The sequence below is a fragment of the Schistocerca nitens genome, chromosome 3 (assembly GCF_023898315.1).
Source record: "Schistocerca nitens isolate TAMUIC-IGC-003100 chromosome 3, iqSchNite1.1, whole genome shotgun sequence".
Lineage (NCBI taxonomy): Eukaryota > Metazoa > Arthropoda > Insecta > Orthoptera > Acrididae > Schistocerca > Schistocerca nitens.
This window is the reverse complement of record NC_064616.1, coordinates 983,953,279-983,975,194: the sequence shown is the minus strand read 5'-3', so window position 1 is coordinate 983,975,194 and position 21,916 is coordinate 983,953,279. Positions and strand designations below refer to the sequence as shown.

The following is a 21,916-nucleotide window of genomic DNA, read 5'->3' as shown; positions in this document are numbered from 1 at the left end:
GACAGCATTACACATTATGTGTAACAATACTGAAACTGCGTAACTGTACTTGCCATCTACTTAGCAATTACTGAGCTCCAAGATTTATTTCTTGAACTCCAAAAGAAAAGAAAAACAGAAAGTCTTATTTTTTGTGAACTGACCTGCACACCAGCAAAAGCAGCCTGAAGTGAGTCAATCCAAGATGTCTGTATAGAACCACTGTACATATCGACATTTACGTAAAGTGGATGATCACCGACACCTCTATTGCAATGAGGACGCCTGGAAAAATAGAAATATGTTTATGTGATTCAGACTGTGAACTAGTAATTTTTAAGGTCAGCAGAATTAAGTCCTCAGAAGTAGTTTTGGGATTTGTAAGACATTGTAATTTTACATGTAAATTCCAATACAAACAAATGAATTAATGAGCCTAAAAGTGTTTGTGTTATGCATATAAAGGTGGAAAAACAAGCCACAAATTATAGAACCAAAGAAAGAGCACGTAATTAAATGTAAACATACGAACAACCCTCTGCCCCCACTCAATCCTGCACCCCACACTCTCTTCTGATTTTGTATAATGAAAATGTTTTGGAGACTATTTCACTCTTGGTGTGATGGCTGCCATAATAGAATCTTCATTGTCACATGACACATAGTGACTCATCAATGATTACAGTTGTATGGCTACATAGGTATACATAAAAACAACATAAACACACGTGAAAAAATAAGCACAGACACGCCAGCATGCTACAACATAAAAAGTTAAATAGGTGTTATACTTCATCCCCTTTCTTAAATTTTTCCACAGTGTTGTAACATTTTCTTTTTAAGTATTTGTAGTGTTTGTTTCTATAGTTTATAAATATGGGTGTATATAAAAAGAACATACCTTCATTAAAAGGACACACACACCCACACACCCACACACCCACACACACACACACACACACACACACACGCGAAGATCATACGTACAGATGAGGGGAATCATGTGTGCTACTTGTCCTCATTTATAAAATCTTCCACACGTAATAATATTTGCTTTTTAAATATATTTCAATGTTTGCTTGTGGTTTCTAGCTTCCACTCCTTAAACGATGACCGTATTTTACTGCTAAGCTTCAAAGCCATGTAATATGGGACATTTTCAAATAAGCTAAGTCTGTGACAAGGTAATGTGTAGTTTGATCTATGCCTTGTTTTGTAAACATGTGTAAGAGATTTTCCTTCAAAATATGTGGTTTTTTTAGTTCAAAGAGGAGTATTTGATATACAAATATAGAAGGAATTGCCACTAAGTGAAGTTTTATGAAAAAATGTTTACACAATTGCCTATTGTTTGTTTCCATCATAGCTCTGATGATTTTTTCTGTAGCTTGAACATGCTGTGAAGGCTTGCTTTTTCAGAGCCTGAAACAATTATGCCATATCCTACAACTGACATAAAATATGCACGATAAACAATGTTCTTAACAATTAAGTCACTTATTTTATTTAAAACACCCAATGCATGAACAAAACTGTTTAATCACTTCACTAAGCAATCCATGTGATCAGTCCAATGCAAGTTTTTGTTTACAGTAACTCCAAGAAATTTAACGGAGTCTACAGCAATCAGTCCTCTCCCCTCATAATTTAACTGTGATATATATTCAACATTCCCCCCTGAAATGTACGATTGGTGTTTCTGTAATGTTCAGTTTGATAGCAATATTCTTTATTCAATTTGCAAGTATTTGAAGAGATTGTTTTGTATTCTGTGATAGTTCTTCATTACTTTTACAGTAAAGTGTTGCTTTTGAGTCATCTGCATACAAGACTGTTTCTGAAGTTACCTTTAATGACATGTTTACGTAATAAATTAACAGTAACTCTTCTAGTATGAATCACTGGGGCACACCTGCTTGAAATTCCTTTCGACTAGAACAGGATTTCTCACATTTTTGTTGTATAATAAGACTCTGTTTTTGAGATAGATTTTCTATAAGCCATAAGCAGCCTTTTGAGAAACAACAGCTTATGGGTTATGGTATCAGTGATGTCACAAAATACACTGCGTATGCATTAAGCAACGCATATTCAGTGTTAGCGAGGCATTTGCTTACTTTAGTGATTAGTTCATTAACAGCGAGAACAGTACTTTGCCCCCTCCTACATACATACATACATACATACTGGTTATTAAAAATAATGTTATTTTTTCTGTATTATTTTTCTAATTGATTACACACTGTTTGCTCAAATATTTCAGAAAGAAATGATAATGTTAATACTGGGCAGAAATTTCCTACCTCATTCTGTCTCCTTTTCCACAGATAGATCAAACTTCTGCATATTTCAGACAGTTGGGAATGCAGCCCTTATCAAATGATTGATTTATTACATGGCAGAGTTGGGGTGCAAATATTGTAGCATCCTCTTTTTATCATTTTTGCTGGAACTTCATCCCAGTCCACAAATTTAAGATTTTTATAAGGATTTTATAATGCTAGCCACTTTATCAGAGAATACATGAGTGAATTTAAACTCTCCACATCTGGGTTGCATTATTGGGATTTACTTGACGAGGAGAGAAATTATCAATTTTGCTTGAAATTGTGAAGTACAAGATGAATTCTTCACAAATCTGTCTCAAACTTATAACAGTTTCTCATCAATTTATAATTTAGGGTTAAAAAGTGTTTTTTTCAGCACCTATTTCAGTCTTGACAATCCATCATACAGATTTTGATTTATTTATAGCACTTCAGATGAATTTATCGTTTGCCATTTGTTTCGCTATTTAAATACTTTGTTACATATTATTCTGTATTTGTTTCCATACATGACAAAATCTGAATCACGGTTGTTTGCTTCTATGTGCAGTTTCCTCTTTCTAACACTAGACACACCGTCAGGTGGCTTGCGTATGGATGTAGATGTAGATGTAGACATCCTAGGCATGCCACACCCTTAATAACGTACGAAACCTCAGTTAACCAAGAGTTTGTTTTACTGTATTTGTAACATACTGTTACAAAGGGGAAACAATCACTGAAAATACTTATCAATTCTTTCCCTGAACAGTGGTTGTGGAATGACCAGGAAGTTTGTTCAGTTTTGAGACAACTATATCACATTCCAATGACTAAAGTGCCTTACTTTTATTCCAATTTGGTAATGAGAGAAAGAGAGCCGAATGGTGTTTTATCTAAATTTAGCAACGAGATACAGAGGGTTAAACGAGTAACTCCGCGTGTGTGTGGGGGGGGGGGGGGGCGGCGGCGGCGCATGCGGGGCCTGCGCGCGCAAGTTTATAGCGGTAATAATTTGTTACAGTCCCATTCACAGTTCTTTTTCACACAGTATAACACACAACGGGTTAGCCATTGAAATGATGTTCTTCACAAATTTAATAATTTACAGTTTCTGAAAGTATTGTTCCAGTTGCCCCTTCACATTATAATGCTGAATAGTGATAATGGCCCTCACTTCTGATAGTGCACACTTACTAAAAAATCATTATCTCTCTAACTGAATTTCCCTTTATGTCCACCTAACATTCACTAGGCATTCTGTCCTCAACCTCGCTTTTAGCAGATTTCTACAATGAATATTACCACATTTGGTAGCCTGTGCATTCTTTCGGTGTATATATAACTTCACGCACCTCCACTTTCAGATAAAGACAGTGAGACTCTGTAAACCGTTCAGGTACTAACCAGTGTACTGCACTGTCAAAATACTGTTTTGTCAGTCTATGCTGAGGCATGCCCACACCCTTAATAACATACGAAACCTGCATGAATTGTTCAGAATATACACACATCAAATAAAGTTTTGCTTCACCCCGGTACCCAGAACTCCTGAAGACAGACGTTGACTGTGGATATTTTATCACAGACTCAGTCCCTTTGACTGTTCAGAGATGACACTAAGCCACACAAAGATGTAAACAACCATGCATGAGCAGTGCCTATTAGATCGAGTGTGTCTGACAGACGATCAGTTCCAGTCATACCACCAGGAAGGAGATACGGCTCGTGTTGTCTGTATTTCAACCACACCTAGACGGTCAATACTGCAGTTCGATCACGTTCGCATTGCTACTTTGTGCCAGTAAGGGCTCTCAACAAGGGAAGTGTCCAGGTGTCTCTGAGTGAACCAAAGCAATGTTGTTCAGACATGCAGAAGATACAGAGAGACAGGAACTGCTGATGACATGCCTCACTCAGGCCACCCAAGAGCTACTACTGCAGTGGATGAACAGTAGCTACGGATTATGGTTCTGAGAAACCCTGACAGCAATGCCACCATGTTGAATAATGTTTTTTGTGCAGCCACAAGATGTCTTGTTATGACTCAAACTGTGCGCAATAAGCTGCATGATGCGCAACTTAATTCCCGATATCCATCTTTGCAACCACGACACGATGCAATGAGGTACAGATGGGCCCAGCAACACGCCGAATGGACTGCTCAGGATTGGCATCACGTTCTCCTCACCTATGAGTGTCGCTTATGCCTTCAACCAGACAATCGTCGGAGATGTGTCTGGAGGCAACCTGGTCAGGCTGAACGCCTTAGACACACTTTACAGTGAGTGCAGCAATGTGGAGGTTCCCTGCTGTTTTGGGGTGGCATTATGTGGGGCCAATGTACGCCGCTGGTGGTCACGGAAGGTGGCGTAACAGCTGTACGATACGTGAATGCCATCCTCCAACCGATAGTGCAATCATATCGGCAGCATATTGGTGAGGCATTCGTCTTCATGGACGACAATTCGTGCCCCCATCGTGCACATCTTGTTAATGACTTCCCTCAGGATAATGACATCGCTAGACTAGAGTGGCCAGCATGTTCTTCAGACATGAACCCTATAAAACAAGCCTGCGATAGATTGAAAATGGCTGTTTATGGACGATGTGACCCACCAACCACTCTGAGGGATCTACGCAGAATTTCTGCCGAGGAGTGGAACAATCTGGACTAACAATGCCTTGTTGAACTTGTGGATAGTATGCCATGACAAATACAGGCATGCATCAATGCAAGAGGATGTGCTACTGGGTATTAGAAGTACCAATGTGTACAACAATCTGGACCAGCACCTCTGAAGGTCTCGCTGTATGATGGTACAACATGCAATGTGTGGTTTTCATGACCAATACAAAGGGTGGTAATGATGTTTATGTTGACATCTATTCCAATTTTCTGTACAGCTTCTGGAACTCTTTAAACTGATGTGATGCAAAACTTTTTTTGATGTGTGTATTATGATAAGCAATACTCCACTCACCAAAGAGAAAAAAGGAAATAAAGCTGGATTTCCACATGCAAAAGAAGTGCTGTCACAGTAAGAGAGCCAGTTGTGCCACAAGATATGACTACCACACACAACAGTCAAAATAATACGAGCACTGTTTTCAGTATGACAACTAACTGATTCACTGTGCATGTTATGCTCATAAAGCTAAGCTAAGAACTAAATAAGAGGAATACAAATCATAAATATTGGATCCAAAAGTGGAGGGAAGAAAGGTAACAGTTTAATGGCTCAGCAAAAATGAGGTCATTAGATACAAAGCACAAACTCTGTTTGGGGGAAAAAAATCAGCTGTGTGTGTGTGTGTGTGTGTGTGTGTGTGTGTGTGTGTGTGTGTAGGACGGGAACCAACCTAAGGAAGCCGAGGAAAATCTAAGTCTAGATACTGGATAGTGACTAACCACTTCACCACATCAGTTGGTCCCTATAGTGTATGACAAGCAAACGTAATGTGTGCACTAAGCTCATCTTAGAGTTCATCAGTGTGTTATCATACTTTTTGGAAGTTAACAGGTACTACATACAGCTGGTGTTTAGACATACATGTCCCAATAACTGGAGCTTACACCAAACCTTTTATATTGTCTTTAGCCTACAGGATGTTCTCTCACGACTCCAATTATCAGACCTTAAATAATAACATGACATATTACATTGTCATTACCAGAATATTAACATACTGTCAAGTTCTAATTAATTGTAGACCTTTAAATTTCTTCACTTTTGGACGAAATAACCTGCTGGCGGACTAGGAATAGCCCTCTATGTAAGCGAAAAACTGAACTGTGAAGGAACTATCTGAATGGGATGGAAATCAATATTTGTGATGTGCATGTACAGAAAAACAAATTAGTACCATTTCAGAAAAATTGATGACTTATTCACAAGCAAGAGATTCACAAATTGAGCACTTCATTAATGCACTAGTCCACCACTGGCCCTTATGCAAGCAGTTATTCGGCTTGGTATTGATTGATAAAGTTATTGGATGTCCTCCTGAGGAATAGAGAGGGGGTTGGGTTGTTTGGGGGAAAAGACCAAACTGCGAGGTCATCGGTCTCATCAGATTAGGGAAGGAAGTTGGCCATGCCCTTTCAAAGGAACCATCCTGGCATTTACCTAGAGCGATTTAGGGAAATCACGTAAAACTTGAATCAGGATAGCCCGGTTGAACTGTCGTTGTCCTGAATGCGAGTCCAGTGTGCTAACCACTGTGCCACCTCGCTCGGTCCTGAGGAACATCGTGCCAAATTCTCTCAAAGTGATGCATTAGATTATGAAAATCCTGAGCTGGTTAGAGGGCACTGCCCATAATGCTCCATATGTTCTCAACTGGGGAAAGATCTCACGATCTTGCTGACCAAGGTAGAGTTGGATAAGCATGAAGGCAAGCTGTAAAATCTTTCGCCGTGTGTGCACGAACATTATGTTGTTGAAATGTAAGCCCAAAATGGTTTTCCACGAGGGGCAACGGAAAAAGGGATATCATAAACATACCTCTGTGCTGTAAGGCCGCCACAGATGACAACCGTAGGTGTCCTGCAATGAAAAGAAATGGCATCCCAAGCCATCACTCCTGTTTGCCGGGCCGTTAGTGGGCGACAGTCTGGTTGGTGTACCACCGCTATCCGAGGCGTCTCCAGACGTGTCTTCACTGGTGGGGCTCAGTTTCAGGACTCATCACTGAAGACAATTCTACTCCAGTCAATAAGGTCCTACGTTGAAACATGTCCGGAGATGTCCTGGATAAGTGCGGGATACCAATCTGTCGCCCACCGCCCAGCATATGGTGCGACAACCTGGAGCAATGGTCTGGGGTGCCATTTTATTTCACAGTAGGATCTCTTTGGTTGTCATCTGCAGCACCCTTACAGTGGTATGTTGATATTTTGCACCCTGTTTTGTTGCACTTCGTGGCAAGCCATCTTGGGCTTACATTTTAGCAAGATAATCCCCGTTTGCACACGGGGATTGTCTTCAAACTTAACAAACCCTATCTTGGCCAGCAAGGTCATCGAATCTTTTGCCAATTGAGAATGTTTGGAGCATTAAAGTCTAACCAGCTCAGTATTTTGAAGATCTAACGTGCCAACTGGGCAGAATTTGGCATGGTATCCATTAAGACATCCAACAACTGTATAAGTCAATGCCAGGCCAAATAACTGCTTGCAAGGCACCAGAGGTGGATGAACGCATTATTGACTAGCTGAGTCTGTGAAGCTCTTTCTCTTTAAGAAATTAACCACTTTTTCTGAAATGGTAATCATTTGTTTGCCTGTACATATACATCACATCTACACATTTCTGTCCAATATGGATAATTCCTTCATGGTGCATCATTTTTCCACTAAGAGTGCATTATTAGCGAATCAATTTTATACATTTACCTGCAATGTAACTTACACATAAAAAAGCCTTACAAATAGATTTTACAAACTTCATTTACAGTTAGGGCAAAAATTTGTTGTAATATACTCTGAAGAGGAATGGCAAAATTAGAAAAATTCAATAAATTTGTGAATAAAGTGTATAAATAGCATACCATGCATTTGGTAACTTACACTTTTATCTTTTTGCTATAATGATAGGAAGGGTGCTCTCATACAGCTTGAAATGCTTACAGTTTTATGCAAGTAAATAAATATGTCCACAACACAAAAGTTGGTTTGAACACTTTAATGCATTACCAGATACTGCCCTACTGGAGATACAATGCGTTTGACTTCATCTGGCCTTTGAACTGAGTTACCCATCTACTTCTAGGGTGACCATGAGTTTAGCATAGATTCTAAACTATGTTGCAGCTTGGTATCTTTCAGGTACGCAAATTATTGCCAAACATGAAACTAACTATATATAACAACAACAAATCAACTGATCAAGAGGTACAAAATAAAGCAAACATATTTACAGATCAAGACAATTATAAGTGAGATGAAAAAAAAAGCTGTGGTCACAAATTTAAACAGGATCATCACTGCACTAGAAAATCTGATATTTTTTATAGAAAATGTGTCAGTGGTCATCATAGAGTTGCCAGCAACTTCAGTAACTATGTTTTTATTGCCCGTTGCATATTTGAAGATACTACTGTAATATTCCATTCCAAGCTGACATAGTGTGTAAGTCAATAATAAAGCAAAGTAAGTCAACACACAGGAGAACCCTTTGGTATTTCAATTTTTCTGAACTCAAAAACTGAATAATCCAGCATAGAATATAACTGCAATACCAACATCAGATTTCACACTTCCAATTAGAACAAGTATTTTATCTCAGAATATATTAGTGAACACACAATAATAAAGGAACACAACTTACCCTCTGCGCATATATCGTTTAATGTTCTTGTAGGCCTCTGAAAACATGGCGTAGTCACTGGCATCACCAAACAGCACAAATGACTTCAGAAGGTACTCGTAGTATGAATCCAGCCCAGCACCGAGCCCACTCTGATGACCCAACCAGCGACCAGACTCTGCATCTATCACGTTGCCTGCATGTGCGACACTAGCGTTTCACATCTGGCAACATGCAGTTTAAAATCACTGCATGTGAAATTTAGGGGTGGGGACAACAAGCACAGCTGATATGTTGTTTCATATTACATCTCTCAACTGAAAATGAGGGAAACAACACCATATGCAGAACTGGCGGTATGTTTTTGAGCTTCCAGCCAAGATGAGAATTCCACTTTTGCACATAATATTTCGATGCATTACATAGCCATATTTTTCGAGAGCTGTGAAAAGTGATTTCATGCATGGTAACAGCACTTCCCAAATTCGGCATGGTAAGTCATTGAAATGTGCAAAAAAAAAATGTAATTATCACTCTTGAAAACCCAAATATACACCAACAATCAATCATATTGTTTAAAAAAACACCGTACACAACAAACACAATATCTTTCTCAAGTTTCTAAGTAGGAGAATGCATAAAAAATTGCTACAAAATATTAGTCCATTTACTACTGGAAATTGCTACAATTACAGAATGGAAGATGTAGTGAATTCTGCTTGGAACAGCAGGGTCACAATAACAGAAATAATGGAAGGTTAGAATTTTAACGTATATTAGTGATTGAGCATCAGCACGAATTGGGAAGGAAATGGGCTATTATTTTGTTGTAGGAACCACTCCAGCAAATCTGCACATGGTATAGGAAAATTACAGAAATTATAAATCAGGATAACCACTTGGGTATTTAATCTATGCTCTTAAATAAGAGCATTGCCTATGCACTGTACAACCTCCATTCATCAAGTTATTCAAATGTCGAATAGAATATGTGGGAATGTGCAAGTTTCGTAGTACTGCTGTGGTAAGTGAACTGTGTTGTGTTACATCTTCTGTGTCAAAGTTTCCCAAGTGAGTAAAATGACAGAGTTGAAAACAGCTGGCATGATGTCAACGGGAAACTATGTTTTTATTTATTTCTTTAATTTTATTTAAATTAAAACATGAAATTTTTCTGTGCTGAAAGTCACATCACACCTGATATGATCTAATCTGGTCCCTACAAAGCTGTGAAAACTGATATCTCATGCTGGTTAACGGAGTAAAATATCTACTGCACAAAAGGGTGGGTCAAATCTAAAAACTGGAAAACCAGAGGGATAAAAAGAAGAGGTCTTTGCACAGGGGAGTGGTCACGGGTCCCAGACCCAGGAGGAAAGCAAAACATTATAACTTTAAATAAAAACCACTTTCACAAAGGAAATTGAGGTCCAGTTCAACCATCCGTCAATCATCTGCTAATATTAAAGACAAGGGATTTGTAAGGTTATACTTAGCACAAAGGGCCAAAAGAAGATGGCATTCCACCAATATACGTGATACTGACAGTCTGGCTCCACAACCATATTGTGGGGGTGGCTTGTTACGCAAGAGAAAGCAATGGGTGAGCCTAGTTAGACTGATGCGTAGATGGCATAGGACAGTGGACTCCTTTTGAGAGGAGTGGAAGGAAGACTGTAAGACTGCAGTAGTCTCCTTGATTTTGTGGAGTTTATTACTGAGAGCAGCAGTGCACCATGTGTCACTCTAATTTTGGGCAAAAAGAGATTTGATGCGAATCCGCATATCTGCATTTGGAATCGTGAAAGGGAATGGGAGGGTAAGCGCCTGTCCCACAAGCCAAACGGTCAGCCGGTTCATTCCCCAGGATGCCCACATGACTTGAGACCCAGAGAAAGACAACTGAGCAGGTGGCACGGTAATGGGCAAAGTGGTTCAAATGGTTCAAATGGTTCTGAGCACTATGGGACTCAACATCTTAGGTCATAAGTCCCCTAGAACTTAGAACTACTTAAACCTAACTAACCTAAGGACATCACACACACCCATGCCCGAGGCAGGATTCGAACCTGCGACCGTAGCAGTCCCGCGGTTCCGGACTGCAGCGCCAGAACCGCTAGACCACCGCGGCCGGCCCAAATGGGCAAAGTGAAGGTTATGGATAGCAGAGACCAAAGGATAATGAGAGTAGCATCAGTCTATAGCCTCCGGGCTGCTCATTGAGTTGGTACATATTAAAACACTGTGGAGGGAGGCCTGAGTAACAAAATGGAGGGCCCTGTTAATGGCTAGCTGCTTTGCTGTGAACACACTACACGATTCCAGCAGTAAATGGTGTTCCACGCCAGTAGGAGACGTAAAAGTGTATCCTGGCTGATCTATCGTTTTAGAACCACCAGTGTAGAAGTTGGTAGCACCCTGGAACTCTTCAAGGATGGAACATATGAGACACCGGAACACCACACAAGCACCAGAGACCTTAGGACCCTGGAATAGGTCAGTCCGAATCCGTGGCGAGGCAGAATCCAAGGAGAAGGGAGGGTGGGGGTGGTGGGTGGGGAGGGAGGGGTGGGGAGGAAATACATGGAGTACACTCCAGTGATTGGAGATGGAGATCCAGACAGATGGAAGTGAAATGTATTACAACTTACAGATGGAAGTGAAATGTATTACAACTGGCAATTCACCCGAGGACAGGTATCAGGAGGGAGACATACCTCGTTTGCAAAGAGGATGGGGTACACGAGATGGTCAGGGAATCTTCGAATGGTGACTGTGTAAGCTGTGTAAAAAACCAGAAGTTGGCTCCATTGTATTTCTAGAGCGAGAATCCGCCCTTCTGCGAGGAGGCTGTTGACAGCACTAGTGTGAAAGGCACCGATAGGCAGACGCATCCCGTGATGATTAACAGGGTCAAGTAGCTTCAGAGTGGAAGGAGCCACTGAGCCATAAACCTGACAACTGTAATCCAGTCTGGACAATACCAAAGCACGGTACAGATGGAGAAGAGTAGCGCGGTTTGCATCCCGAAATGTGCGGGCCAGGAGGCAGAGAGTATTAAGCTTCTGCATGCGTGTAGTCTTCAGGTGGCGAATATGGGGCAGCCACTTCAGCTTCATTTCAAAAAGGCGGCCCAAGAAATGGGACTGCGCTATATTTGTGTGCTGGTCGCCTAAATAAAGTTCTGGATCAGGATGTACTGTAGGCCTAAGGCAAAAATGTATAACCTGCATTTTGGAGGGAGAAAACTGGAAGCCACTGTAAAGGGCCAACGCAGAGGTGCATCAGATGGCACCTTGCAGCTGGCATTCAGTAGATGCTACCGAGTGGGAGCTACACAAGATGCAAAAATTGTCGACATAAAATGCCAGGGTAACCAGAGGCCCAACAGAGGTTACAAGGCCATTGATGGCGCCAAGGAAGAGTGTGACACGTAACACAGAAGATGTGGGATACCGTCCTTTTGAGTCCGAGGAGTGCTGAATGAGGTGTCAACTCTAACCCGGAAGAGCCGAGGGGGGGGGATAAAAACTTGTGAATAAAAATAGGAAGGGGAAGGGGCCTTGAAAGCCCCAGGCACGGAGGGTGTTAGTAAAAGCCTGTTGGATTGCTGTTTCCAATCTGAGTAAATGGTCAGTTGTAGATCATCCTTCCCAGAAGACACAACGGTAGGGTGGCAAAAGGCCCCGAGATTCGAGTACCCAACATAATCTGAAGCCGACGATCTTATCGAGCAGTTTAAAAAGTATGTCGGTCAGGCAAATCGGTTGGTAGCTGTCGAGAGATGTCAGATTCTTCCCGGGCTTAAGGATGGGGATAACTACGCCGTCTCATCGTAGCAAGGGGAAGGCACCCACGAGTCAAATACAGTTGTTGACCATAAGTAGATGTCTCTGGGTAACATCTAAGTGTTAGCCATCTGGTTGTGGATGGAATCCGGGAGTGGGGCCACATCATGTGAAGAGTTAAGAGCCTGCACAAATTCCCATTAATTCAGTGAAGGGTTCATTATAGGCTTCAGCTCGGTGGTGGTTGAAACAGAGGGGGGATTCTCCAACTCTGTCGTTTCTGCCGGAGAAAGGTAGCAGGATAGGAAGAAGGCACTGATGCTGTCGGAAAGTGTGTTGCACGGTGTTCTGCAAGGACCGATGGATCAGCACACAGAGCACCTTATCCAGCTGATTGTCACTGGCAGCCCTGAAGGCTATGGAGTTTGGATCAAACCAGCAATGAAGAGGCATATGTCCACAGGGAGGAAACATAGTGCTCCCAGCATTCCTTTTTACTTTGCTTAATAAAGTGGCAGGCCTTAGCACGAAGACCCTTAACAGTGATAAGGTTGGTCTGTAAAGGGTGTCGTCTAAATCACTGTAGCACCCATCAGCGGTCCTGGATAGCGACTCCTACATCCTTGGTTCACCAAAGTACCGGTCGACGACGATGGGGAACTGTGGATACGGGGATCGCAGTGCCAGTGGCGTGAAGGATAGTGTCAGGGACTTCTCGCATGCCCGCATCGATGCAATTTGAGAGAGAGCTGTCTAAGTGCATAGCAGATGTTTATAAAGACCAACTGGCTCTGTGGAATGCCCAACGTGGGGGCCGTCTGCCTGGCGGCGGCAGGTGAACAATATAATCACTGGAAAGTGGTCACCGACACAAAATAAACAATAAAGAAGAACGAAAATATAACACTGCTGACATTCCTAATTTAAACTAGATATATGTGATGCTGTAAATATGATTCCCAATTACCAAATCGTGAATACGCCCGTACTAAAAATTTATCACCATAATGTGCAATCCCTGCGTAATAAGATCGATGAAATTAACGTACTGTTAACACATGAACTTAATGATATCTCAGTGTTATGCATTTTTTAGCACTGGCTTAACCCAGAATTAATCCAGAATACGAAAATAAACAAATTTGTTTTGGCTGCTTACTACTGCAGGAAAAACAGCAAGCAGGGTGGGGTAGCAATTTACACAAAGGATGATGTAGATTTTACTGCACTACCTGACTTAACTAGGACAAATGTCGTAAAGGATTATGAAACGGTAGCTATAAAAATTACTCAGTTCAACCTGGTTATTGCTACAGTTTACCGATCACCATCCGGGAATTTTGAACTTTTCTTAACCAAAATGGAGTCATTGCTACATAAAGTAAATAAAATGGATTGTGAATTGATAATCTGTGGTGACTTCAATATTGATTTCCTCACGAATAGTGGAAATAGGGAGACCATTTTGAACCTTGCAAAATCCTACAATTTAAAGGCTGAAGTAAAAGCAGCTACCCGAGCAACAGAAACTTGCCTAACAGCTCTTGATCAATTTCTAATCAAGAAGAGTTTACACAACACCTCAATAAAAATTTTCAATGCAGGTTTTAGTGACCATCTTGCTCAAATGTTAAGCATAAAAGTACAACGCAGTATTATTAACAACATGTGTTTCAGAACAGCATATCGAAGTTATAATCAGCATAATGTAAACTACTTCAACAAGTTATTACAGAAAGAAAAATGGCCAGGAGTGTACAAAATGAATGATATAAATGAAAAATTCAACACTTTCATTGATACATTAACCCATTTCTTTGAACTTGCATTCCCACTGAAAACATTAACCATATGGGGGAACTCTAGAACAAACAGCTGGATCACAAAGGGAATAAGGGTTTCATGTCGGAAGAAAAGAAATATGTAACTCAAAAAATTCCTCACCTGAAGTATGCGCATACTATAAAAAATACTTCGAAATATTAAGAAAAGTAATAAAGGCAGCAAAAATAATGCATAATGATGAAATCATTTATAATTTTGCTAATAAATCAAAGGCTATGTGGAGTGTTATAAAAAAATAATGTGGAGAATACAGACAATCTTGCAGAAATATAACACTATCACATAAAAATAAAAAAGTAACAAACCCCTTAGAAGTAGCCAACACATTTAAAAACTTTTTCACAGGTGTTGCTGATAATATGTTACAATCAAACTTTAAGAGCACCCAGGCAAATGAATATAAAATAAGTGCATGTAGAGGATCAATGTACATCAGTTCTGTTTCACAAGATGCACTAGCTAAAGCAATGAAAGGACTAAAAAATTCAAAATCTGCAGGTATTGATGGTATACCTGCAACAATGTTAAAGAAGAGCGCATCAAACCTAACTGAAGTACTCACATACTTATGTGACTGCTCACTTCAGGCAGGCACTTTCCCCGAAGTGTTGAAAACATCAAAAGTTATTCCTGTATATAAAAAAAGGGATAAAGACAATGTAAATAACTACTGACCCATCACAGTTTCCTCCTGCATCTCTAAAGTACTGGAAAAAGTTATGTATTACAAACTTATGAAATCTATAAATAAAAACAGCAAGGATCAGTAATGGGACCCCTTCTATTTCTTCTGTACATAAATGATCTAAGCTTAAATGTTGATGCACATAAAACAGTCATATTTGCAGATGACACCACGATTCTACTAAAAGGAGACGACGATGAACAGTTACAGCAGACAGTAAACGCGGTCACGAAACAACTTAGCAGCTGGGCACAGAGTAATCAGCTTGTAATAAACAGTAAGAAAACCATTGCTCTAAAATTCCAGAATGTTCCTAACAAGGCCATGTTCATCCCATCAGTCTCTATCAATGACGAACCAGTTGGTAACAATACTGAAACCAAATTCTTAGGACTTTGGCTGCAGAGTAACATCAGATGGAATAAGCATATTGAATATCTCAATACAGAACTGAGCAAAACATGTTACCTTCTTTGTTCATTAAAATCATGCTGTAGTGAGAAAACAGTATTGAATGCATATCATGCGTACTTTCATTCTCGTCTTAGATATGGGGTCACCTTCTGGGGAAACTCAAACAGCTAATAGCACTTTTAAACTACAAAAAAGGGCCATTAGAATCTTGTTTGGGTGCAAGCCTAGAGACTCTTGTAAACCCCTGTTTAAGAAATCAGGTATCCCTCCATTACCATGTGTATACATTATGGAAACCCTTTTCTTCTTTAAATTAAATGTGATGGGGAAGGACTGGAGACTGCAAAAAAACTGTGATATAGATTATCACTTTACCAGACAAAACAGAAACTTACATATGACTCAAATCAGCACAGCACTGTGCCAAAAAGGTACTTTTCATATGGGAATTAAGCTTTATAACAAACTTACTGAAAACATAAAAGCTATCACAGAGGTCAATACATTTGGAAAATCTCTAAAGTAATATTTACAGCATAACTGCTTTTACTCCATTGAAGAATATTTAAATTTATGAAATGCGTTATATAAATACTTACGTGTAAAGTGTATTATTGTAACCTTAAATATGTATGCCTTGAAATGACTTTCAGCCTGTATATTTGTAACCTGACTTGTCCAATGTCTTATGCATAAGCTGCTATGTAGACAACAGAACCAGTAAAAAATACAATACACAAAGATCATCATGGGATGACCAATGTAGGGAAACTGTGAGTGCAGGTGAGGAGATTGTGAGATCAATGGCAGAAAAGGCACCTCAAGCGGCACTGAAGTGGGTAGGGGAACCATCATTGAGGGGAGACAAATCAAAGTCTGCAATAAACTGGTCAATTAGAAGACCCCTATCCATTGAAGTGGCGCTATCCCACAGGGGTTGGTGTGCACTGAAATTGCTGAAGAGGAAATATGGGACGGGAGTTGTTTTATTGAGGTAGACAGTTCAACATAAGGAAGGGAGTGGTCTACCTGGGGGATGGTAGAAATTGCAAAATGTGATTGCTGGGGTCGTTTGCATTCTTACCACTATTGCTCCCAGGTTGTCTTGAAGGGGGATCCAGTCACTAGTGACAATGGTGCAAACCAAGTGCAAGACCCCTCCAGATGCTATCCCGGGGCTGGCATGGTTCCGACAGAACACCCAATAACCACCACACATTGGAGTGTCATCATCACGGAAGTGCATTTCTTGTAGAGCACGACAGAATGCAGAGTAAGAGGAAACAACTTCTTGTATTTTAGGTAGTTAACGATAATATCTGTTGGAATTCCACTGGTGGCGAGAGTCCAGGTTAGATATGAAGAAGCCGAGGGAAGGTCATTTCACTCAGTCAGTGGTTGTAACTGACGAGGATGGGGTGACATCCATAAATAAGATGTCAGACTCAGGTTGTGAGGAGTGAGATGGCAACTCCGGGGGGCACCAGAGGAGGGAGGGGGGCTCTCCTGGATCTTATGTTTCTTCTTCTCCTCTTTCGGAGGATGAGGGGGGCAAGGCACAGAAGGAGAGCAGGCTTCTGCAAGATCCGCGGCCGAAAGAGAGTGAGCAACTTTCAGGTGCACAAATGGTGCATTTCGTGGATGAGTTGTGATACTAGACTTCCAGCCTGGGAGACGCAGGGGGAGAAGGGTCCAAGGGGGAATGCCATCACCAGTGGGTACTGAAGAAAGGGGGGGGGGGGAGGCACTTCTTTGGCCAGGAGGGGGAGCTACAACCGGAGAGCAGGGCATGGGAACTGCAGGGGCAGGGGAGGAGGAGGGAGAGGGGGATGGAGCTGGGGTAAGGAAATGGGAGGAGGGGGAAAGGATTTCAATGAGGCAAAATCTGAAGAAATCTACACTGGGTGGAGTCAGTCATATTTCTGGTGAGCCTCACCATAAGATAGGCGATCCAGGGGCTTGTACTCTCTGACCTTCTTTACTTTCTTGTTATTCATGCAGTCTGGCTAGCATGGACAGAACGATCACGACAATTTACACACAAAGATGGTGGAACACAGGTGCTTCCTTCATGGACTGGGTGTCCACAGTCACCCCACAGTGGGTGAGATTATGAAATAAAAATTCTCATTAAATGTGTTTTTTTTAAGAGCCTACTTATCAAATAGTGGTTGCTTTTTGAAAGTGTGTAACTGAGCTCTGTTACTGCAAAAGAAAGAGAAACAATTTAGATGTGAAGCATATGCTTATAGGATGGAAACAGAAAGTACACTGAAAAATGTGGAAAACTGGGAAGGACAACTTGTTATCATCTTCATCCCTTGCAGATGTTAACAATGCACTACATTCTTCTCCAGGGCATTGCACAATAGAACCTAGACAGTGTACCACTCACTGTAGCAGTTTGGAGCCTGTGTGATGGGGGATACTCTGAGTATGAGGTTGACGATCATGTAGAGTGTGGATGACAAAGCACAAGGTGCCATTGTGCTGGCCCAGTTTGACTGTTCACTGCAAGCGACAATGCTCCAAGGTATTCCTGCACATTTGACTGTTCAAAGAGGGTGACAATGCTCCACGAGCTGGAACAGCCTGTTCTAGAATAATATTACTGTCGTGCATTTTAGAAGTTTAGGTGGGCACTTTACTGATCATTATTTACTTTCATAATATATCAATTATTATTGTGGATATCTGCAGATAACCTATGCACATCAGCATCTGCACATGCTTTTGTCTGCAAGGAAACAATTACTGTGTTTATTCTTAGCTATATACAAGGATATCCACGTTTGCACAGGCCTTTAGATGCAGTAGAGTTATAGGGTGCATAACAATAAAGTCATGTACTTTACTGCAAAGAAACAGAGCAGGAAGAAAATTCAAGAGGATGCTATACTATAAACAAGAAGATGAATGTATATCTTTGGCAGGATAGCAAGCAAGCTTTAAATATCAACAAAAGATGTGCCACAGAAATCATTCAAACCTGTGGATCAATGTGGTCACAGTCTGATGAGGTAAATATCTCAGAGTTAACAGAACGTGATACATCACAAACAAGTTCCACTATAAGAAAATAATGTGGGACTTCATACCAGAAATAACAGAAGTTGTATGTTACTAGAATTTTCTGAGAACCACACAATCATAATACTTAGCAAAATTTTCCAGACGAAATCAAAAAGGAAAACTTATTTGACAGATGGAACTAAAAATGAAATTACAACCTTTTTTATATAATGAAAGAAACTGCAAAGTATGTGATGCCCCTAAACCAGTTTTGAATAGCTAGACATGATAAAGTAAAAAACTCTGAAGAAATGGACTCAGCAGGGCGGAAGTCTGACATATAGAAAAAGTAATGTATCTTACAAAACATGAATTATACAGACACGGATGATGAATGAAGCAATTATTTAATAAAAGTATTTTTGCAAACAATGAAAGATACTGCAGATTCAAAGAAACAAAAGAAAAGAAAATCTAAAAAAGAATGAGACAAATTTTAACAAGTAGGAGAGAGTTCAGAGAAACAATAATAGGCACATGAGGAAATACATTTAATTAAGTAAAACTATTTGGAAATGTGTTCCAGAGGACTTCAGCAGAAACAACAAACTTTTAACAAAGAGTAAAAATTGAAAACAATATGGAATATGAAGAAAATGGAAGTGCATTAGGTAGATGTCATATTTTGTCAGTTACTGTTCCATCTGCCTTGCTAACAAAAGAACGAAAACAAAAAAAGTACCAGCATTTCAAGACTACTTTAAATGTTTGTATAGTTCAAGTGATGAATCAGAAAAAAATATACACAATAACAAAATTAATGGGAGTCCAGAAGTAAGTGTAGATGAGGTGTGCAAAGCTAACTGAGGTTCAAAACAAGACAATTCCCAATGCTGGAATTGCACTGCAAATAACTATTAACCTTCACAGGAAAGTAGTCAGACAAACTATTGGTTAATGAGCCTCTTCTCTGTAATGTACAACATGTTCACTAAAGTTATTACGATCAACACAACAATCATGTGTCTTTAACAGAGGAAAGTATCAAGCAGGCTTTAGACATGGATGCAGTATTTTGGACCTCTGGTAAGCTGTGCACACACATTATGATTTTATCTGGGCACCGCTGACCCGATAGGACACCCAGCAGAGCAGCAGCAGCAGCAGCACTTGTGTGATAAACTGTAAATTAATTTAGCCTTGGTTTTGTTCACGTGCTTCTGCACGGAAGTGAACTGTACATGTGTATTTTACTGTGTAGACTAGTGGTTAGAAAATTAATCTTAGTTTTTGCATAAGTCTTGTGAATATTGTTGCGTAGGGCAGCTTCCTAGTGTAAATTTTCCATGTAGAGAAATTTATTTCTGTTTAATAGCTTGCAGTCTCCAAGTTCAGTGAGAAATCTGCACACCAGCTTTTAGTGTTAATTTATTCTCCTTTGGTATATTTTCAAACTCAGTAGGGTGATTTGAGACCTCATATCTATTTTATACACAGTACGATATCACTAGGGACTATGCTTGTTGTGAGCAGACACTAGAAGAGTTGGCTACTGTCCGTAAACAGCTGGAAGCTGCATTGGCTACCATCAACGAGCTTCTAGCTAATGCTCGAAGTTGTGGTGACATCGGGGAGCCAGCGACGAGACCTGTGACAAACTGGTGGCCCAGACCCTACTGTGACTTACGATACGCAACATCTAACTGGTCCGTCCTTACTCCAGAGTGGGTGGCAGACAGTGGTGGGTTCGCGTGTCACTGGGTGAAGGCAAAAGAGGGAGCAGGCCGTGTGGCTGGCTTCCTACATCTTAGCAACAGGTACAAGGTGCTTCCCAGTGTTGATGACAACTCTGAACCACCACAGGATGCCTGTCCTGTTCGGCCAGCAGTCGATTTTCCTGCCCAGTCCAGACAAGCACAGAGGGTGGGTATGCTAGTCATTGGGAGCTTCAATGTTAGGCGGGTGATGGAGCCCCTAAGGGAGATAGCAGCAAAATGAGAAAGAATTCCAGTGTGCATTCGGTATGTCTGCCGGGAGGTCTCATCCGTGATGTGGAGGAGGCCCTGCCAGCAGCTATTGAGCGCACTGTGTGCAACCAGCTGCATGTAGTGGCACATGTCGGTACGAATGACGCCTGCCACTTGGGTTCAGAGGCCATCCTTGGCTCCTTTCGGCGGCTGGCTGATTTGGAGAAGACAATTTGCAATGCGTGCAGGACGCAGGCTAAGCTGTCTATTTGTAGCAACATACTCAGGGTTGATCGTGGTCCTCTGGTTTGGAGCAGAGTGGAAGTTCTAAATCAGAAGCTCAGACAGCTCTGCGACGGTATCGGATGCGAATTTCTCGACCTCCACTATCGGGTGCAGCCCCTTAATAGGTCAGGCAGGCACTACACGCATGAAGCCGATACTAGGGTAGCGGAGTATGTGTGGTGTGCACATGGGGGTTTCTTAGGTTAGAGGACCCCTCCCTCGAGAGCAAACACGATCTGCCTGTTAAAACAGCCACAGCAACCTCAGAGAATCTTGGTCCTTGCAGATCAGAGATAGAAAAGAGTAATATGATTTTAGTAAACTGCAGGAGCATCGAAGGGAAGGCCACAGAATTAGTATCACTTGTTGAAGGTTATAATGCACAGATAGTATTGGGAACAGAAAGCTGGTTGAAGCCAGACACCAATGACAACGAAATCCTAAGTTCAGACTGGAATGTTTATTGTAAGGATAGGTTAGTTGCCAATGGTGGTGGTGTGTTTATTGCAGTAAAAAATTCAATAAAATCTAGCAAGGTTATCACGGATTCTGAATGAGAATGAATCTGGGTGAAACTGAGTATCAAAGAACGGCCAAAAATGGTGACCGGATGCTTTTATAGACCACCTGGGTCAGGATCTGTAGCTGTAGACCTATTCAGACAGATCTTGCAGAATACCATTAGTAATTTTCTTGGTCATGCCATTGTAATAGGGGGTGACTTCAACTTGCCAGGTATAGAATGGGAGTGTTATGCCATCAAAGCTGGTGCCAGAGACAGGGAATCTTGTGGCATTGTTCTGGATGTCTTGTCTTGTCTGAAAATTACCTTGAACAGATAGTTAGAGAACCGACTCTTGAGGGTAATGTCTTAGACCTCCTGACAACAGACAGACCTGAACTTATCGAATCAGTTAACGTACAGGAAGGTATCGGTGATCATAAGGCTGTGACAGCATCTATGATGGCAGGTCCTACAAGGAATATTCAGAGAGGTAGGAAGACATATTTGCTCAGAAAGGGTGACAGGATAAAAATTTCAGAAGATCTCAGCAGTCAGCATCAAATATCTGGTGATGAGGGCAAAGATGTGGAGAACAAATGGAAAAAATTCAAATGCATTGTTCAATATGCCCAAGACAAGTATGTTCTGAGTAAGGTTTTAAGGAGTGGGAAAGACCCACCATGGTTTAATATCTGTGTTAGAAAAATGCTACGTAAACAAAGAGCACTTCATCTCTGAGTCAGGAGAAGTAAAAACCTAGCTGACAAACAAAAGCAAAACAAAGCAAAAATGAGCGTAAGGAGAGCAATGAGAGAAGCG

General features: G+C 40.9%; 1 protein-coding gene across 1 annotated transcript in view; it reads right to left on the bottom strand.

The window, feature by feature from the left end:
* LOC126249047 (ER degradation-enhancing alpha-mannosidase-like protein 1) overlaps positions 1 to 21,916 on the bottom strand; it is a 182,535-nt gene that overhangs the window by 62,502 nt on the left and 98,117 nt on the right. The window contains exons 5-6 of the mRNA XM_049950674.1: positions 8,618 to 8,792; positions 144 to 264 (exon numbers count right to left, since the gene is read on the bottom strand). Coding sequence (XP_049806631.1) covers positions 144 to 264; positions 8,618 to 8,792 — 296 coding nt within the window. The remainder of the gene's footprint in view (positions 1 to 143; positions 265 to 8,617; positions 8,793 to 21,916) is intronic.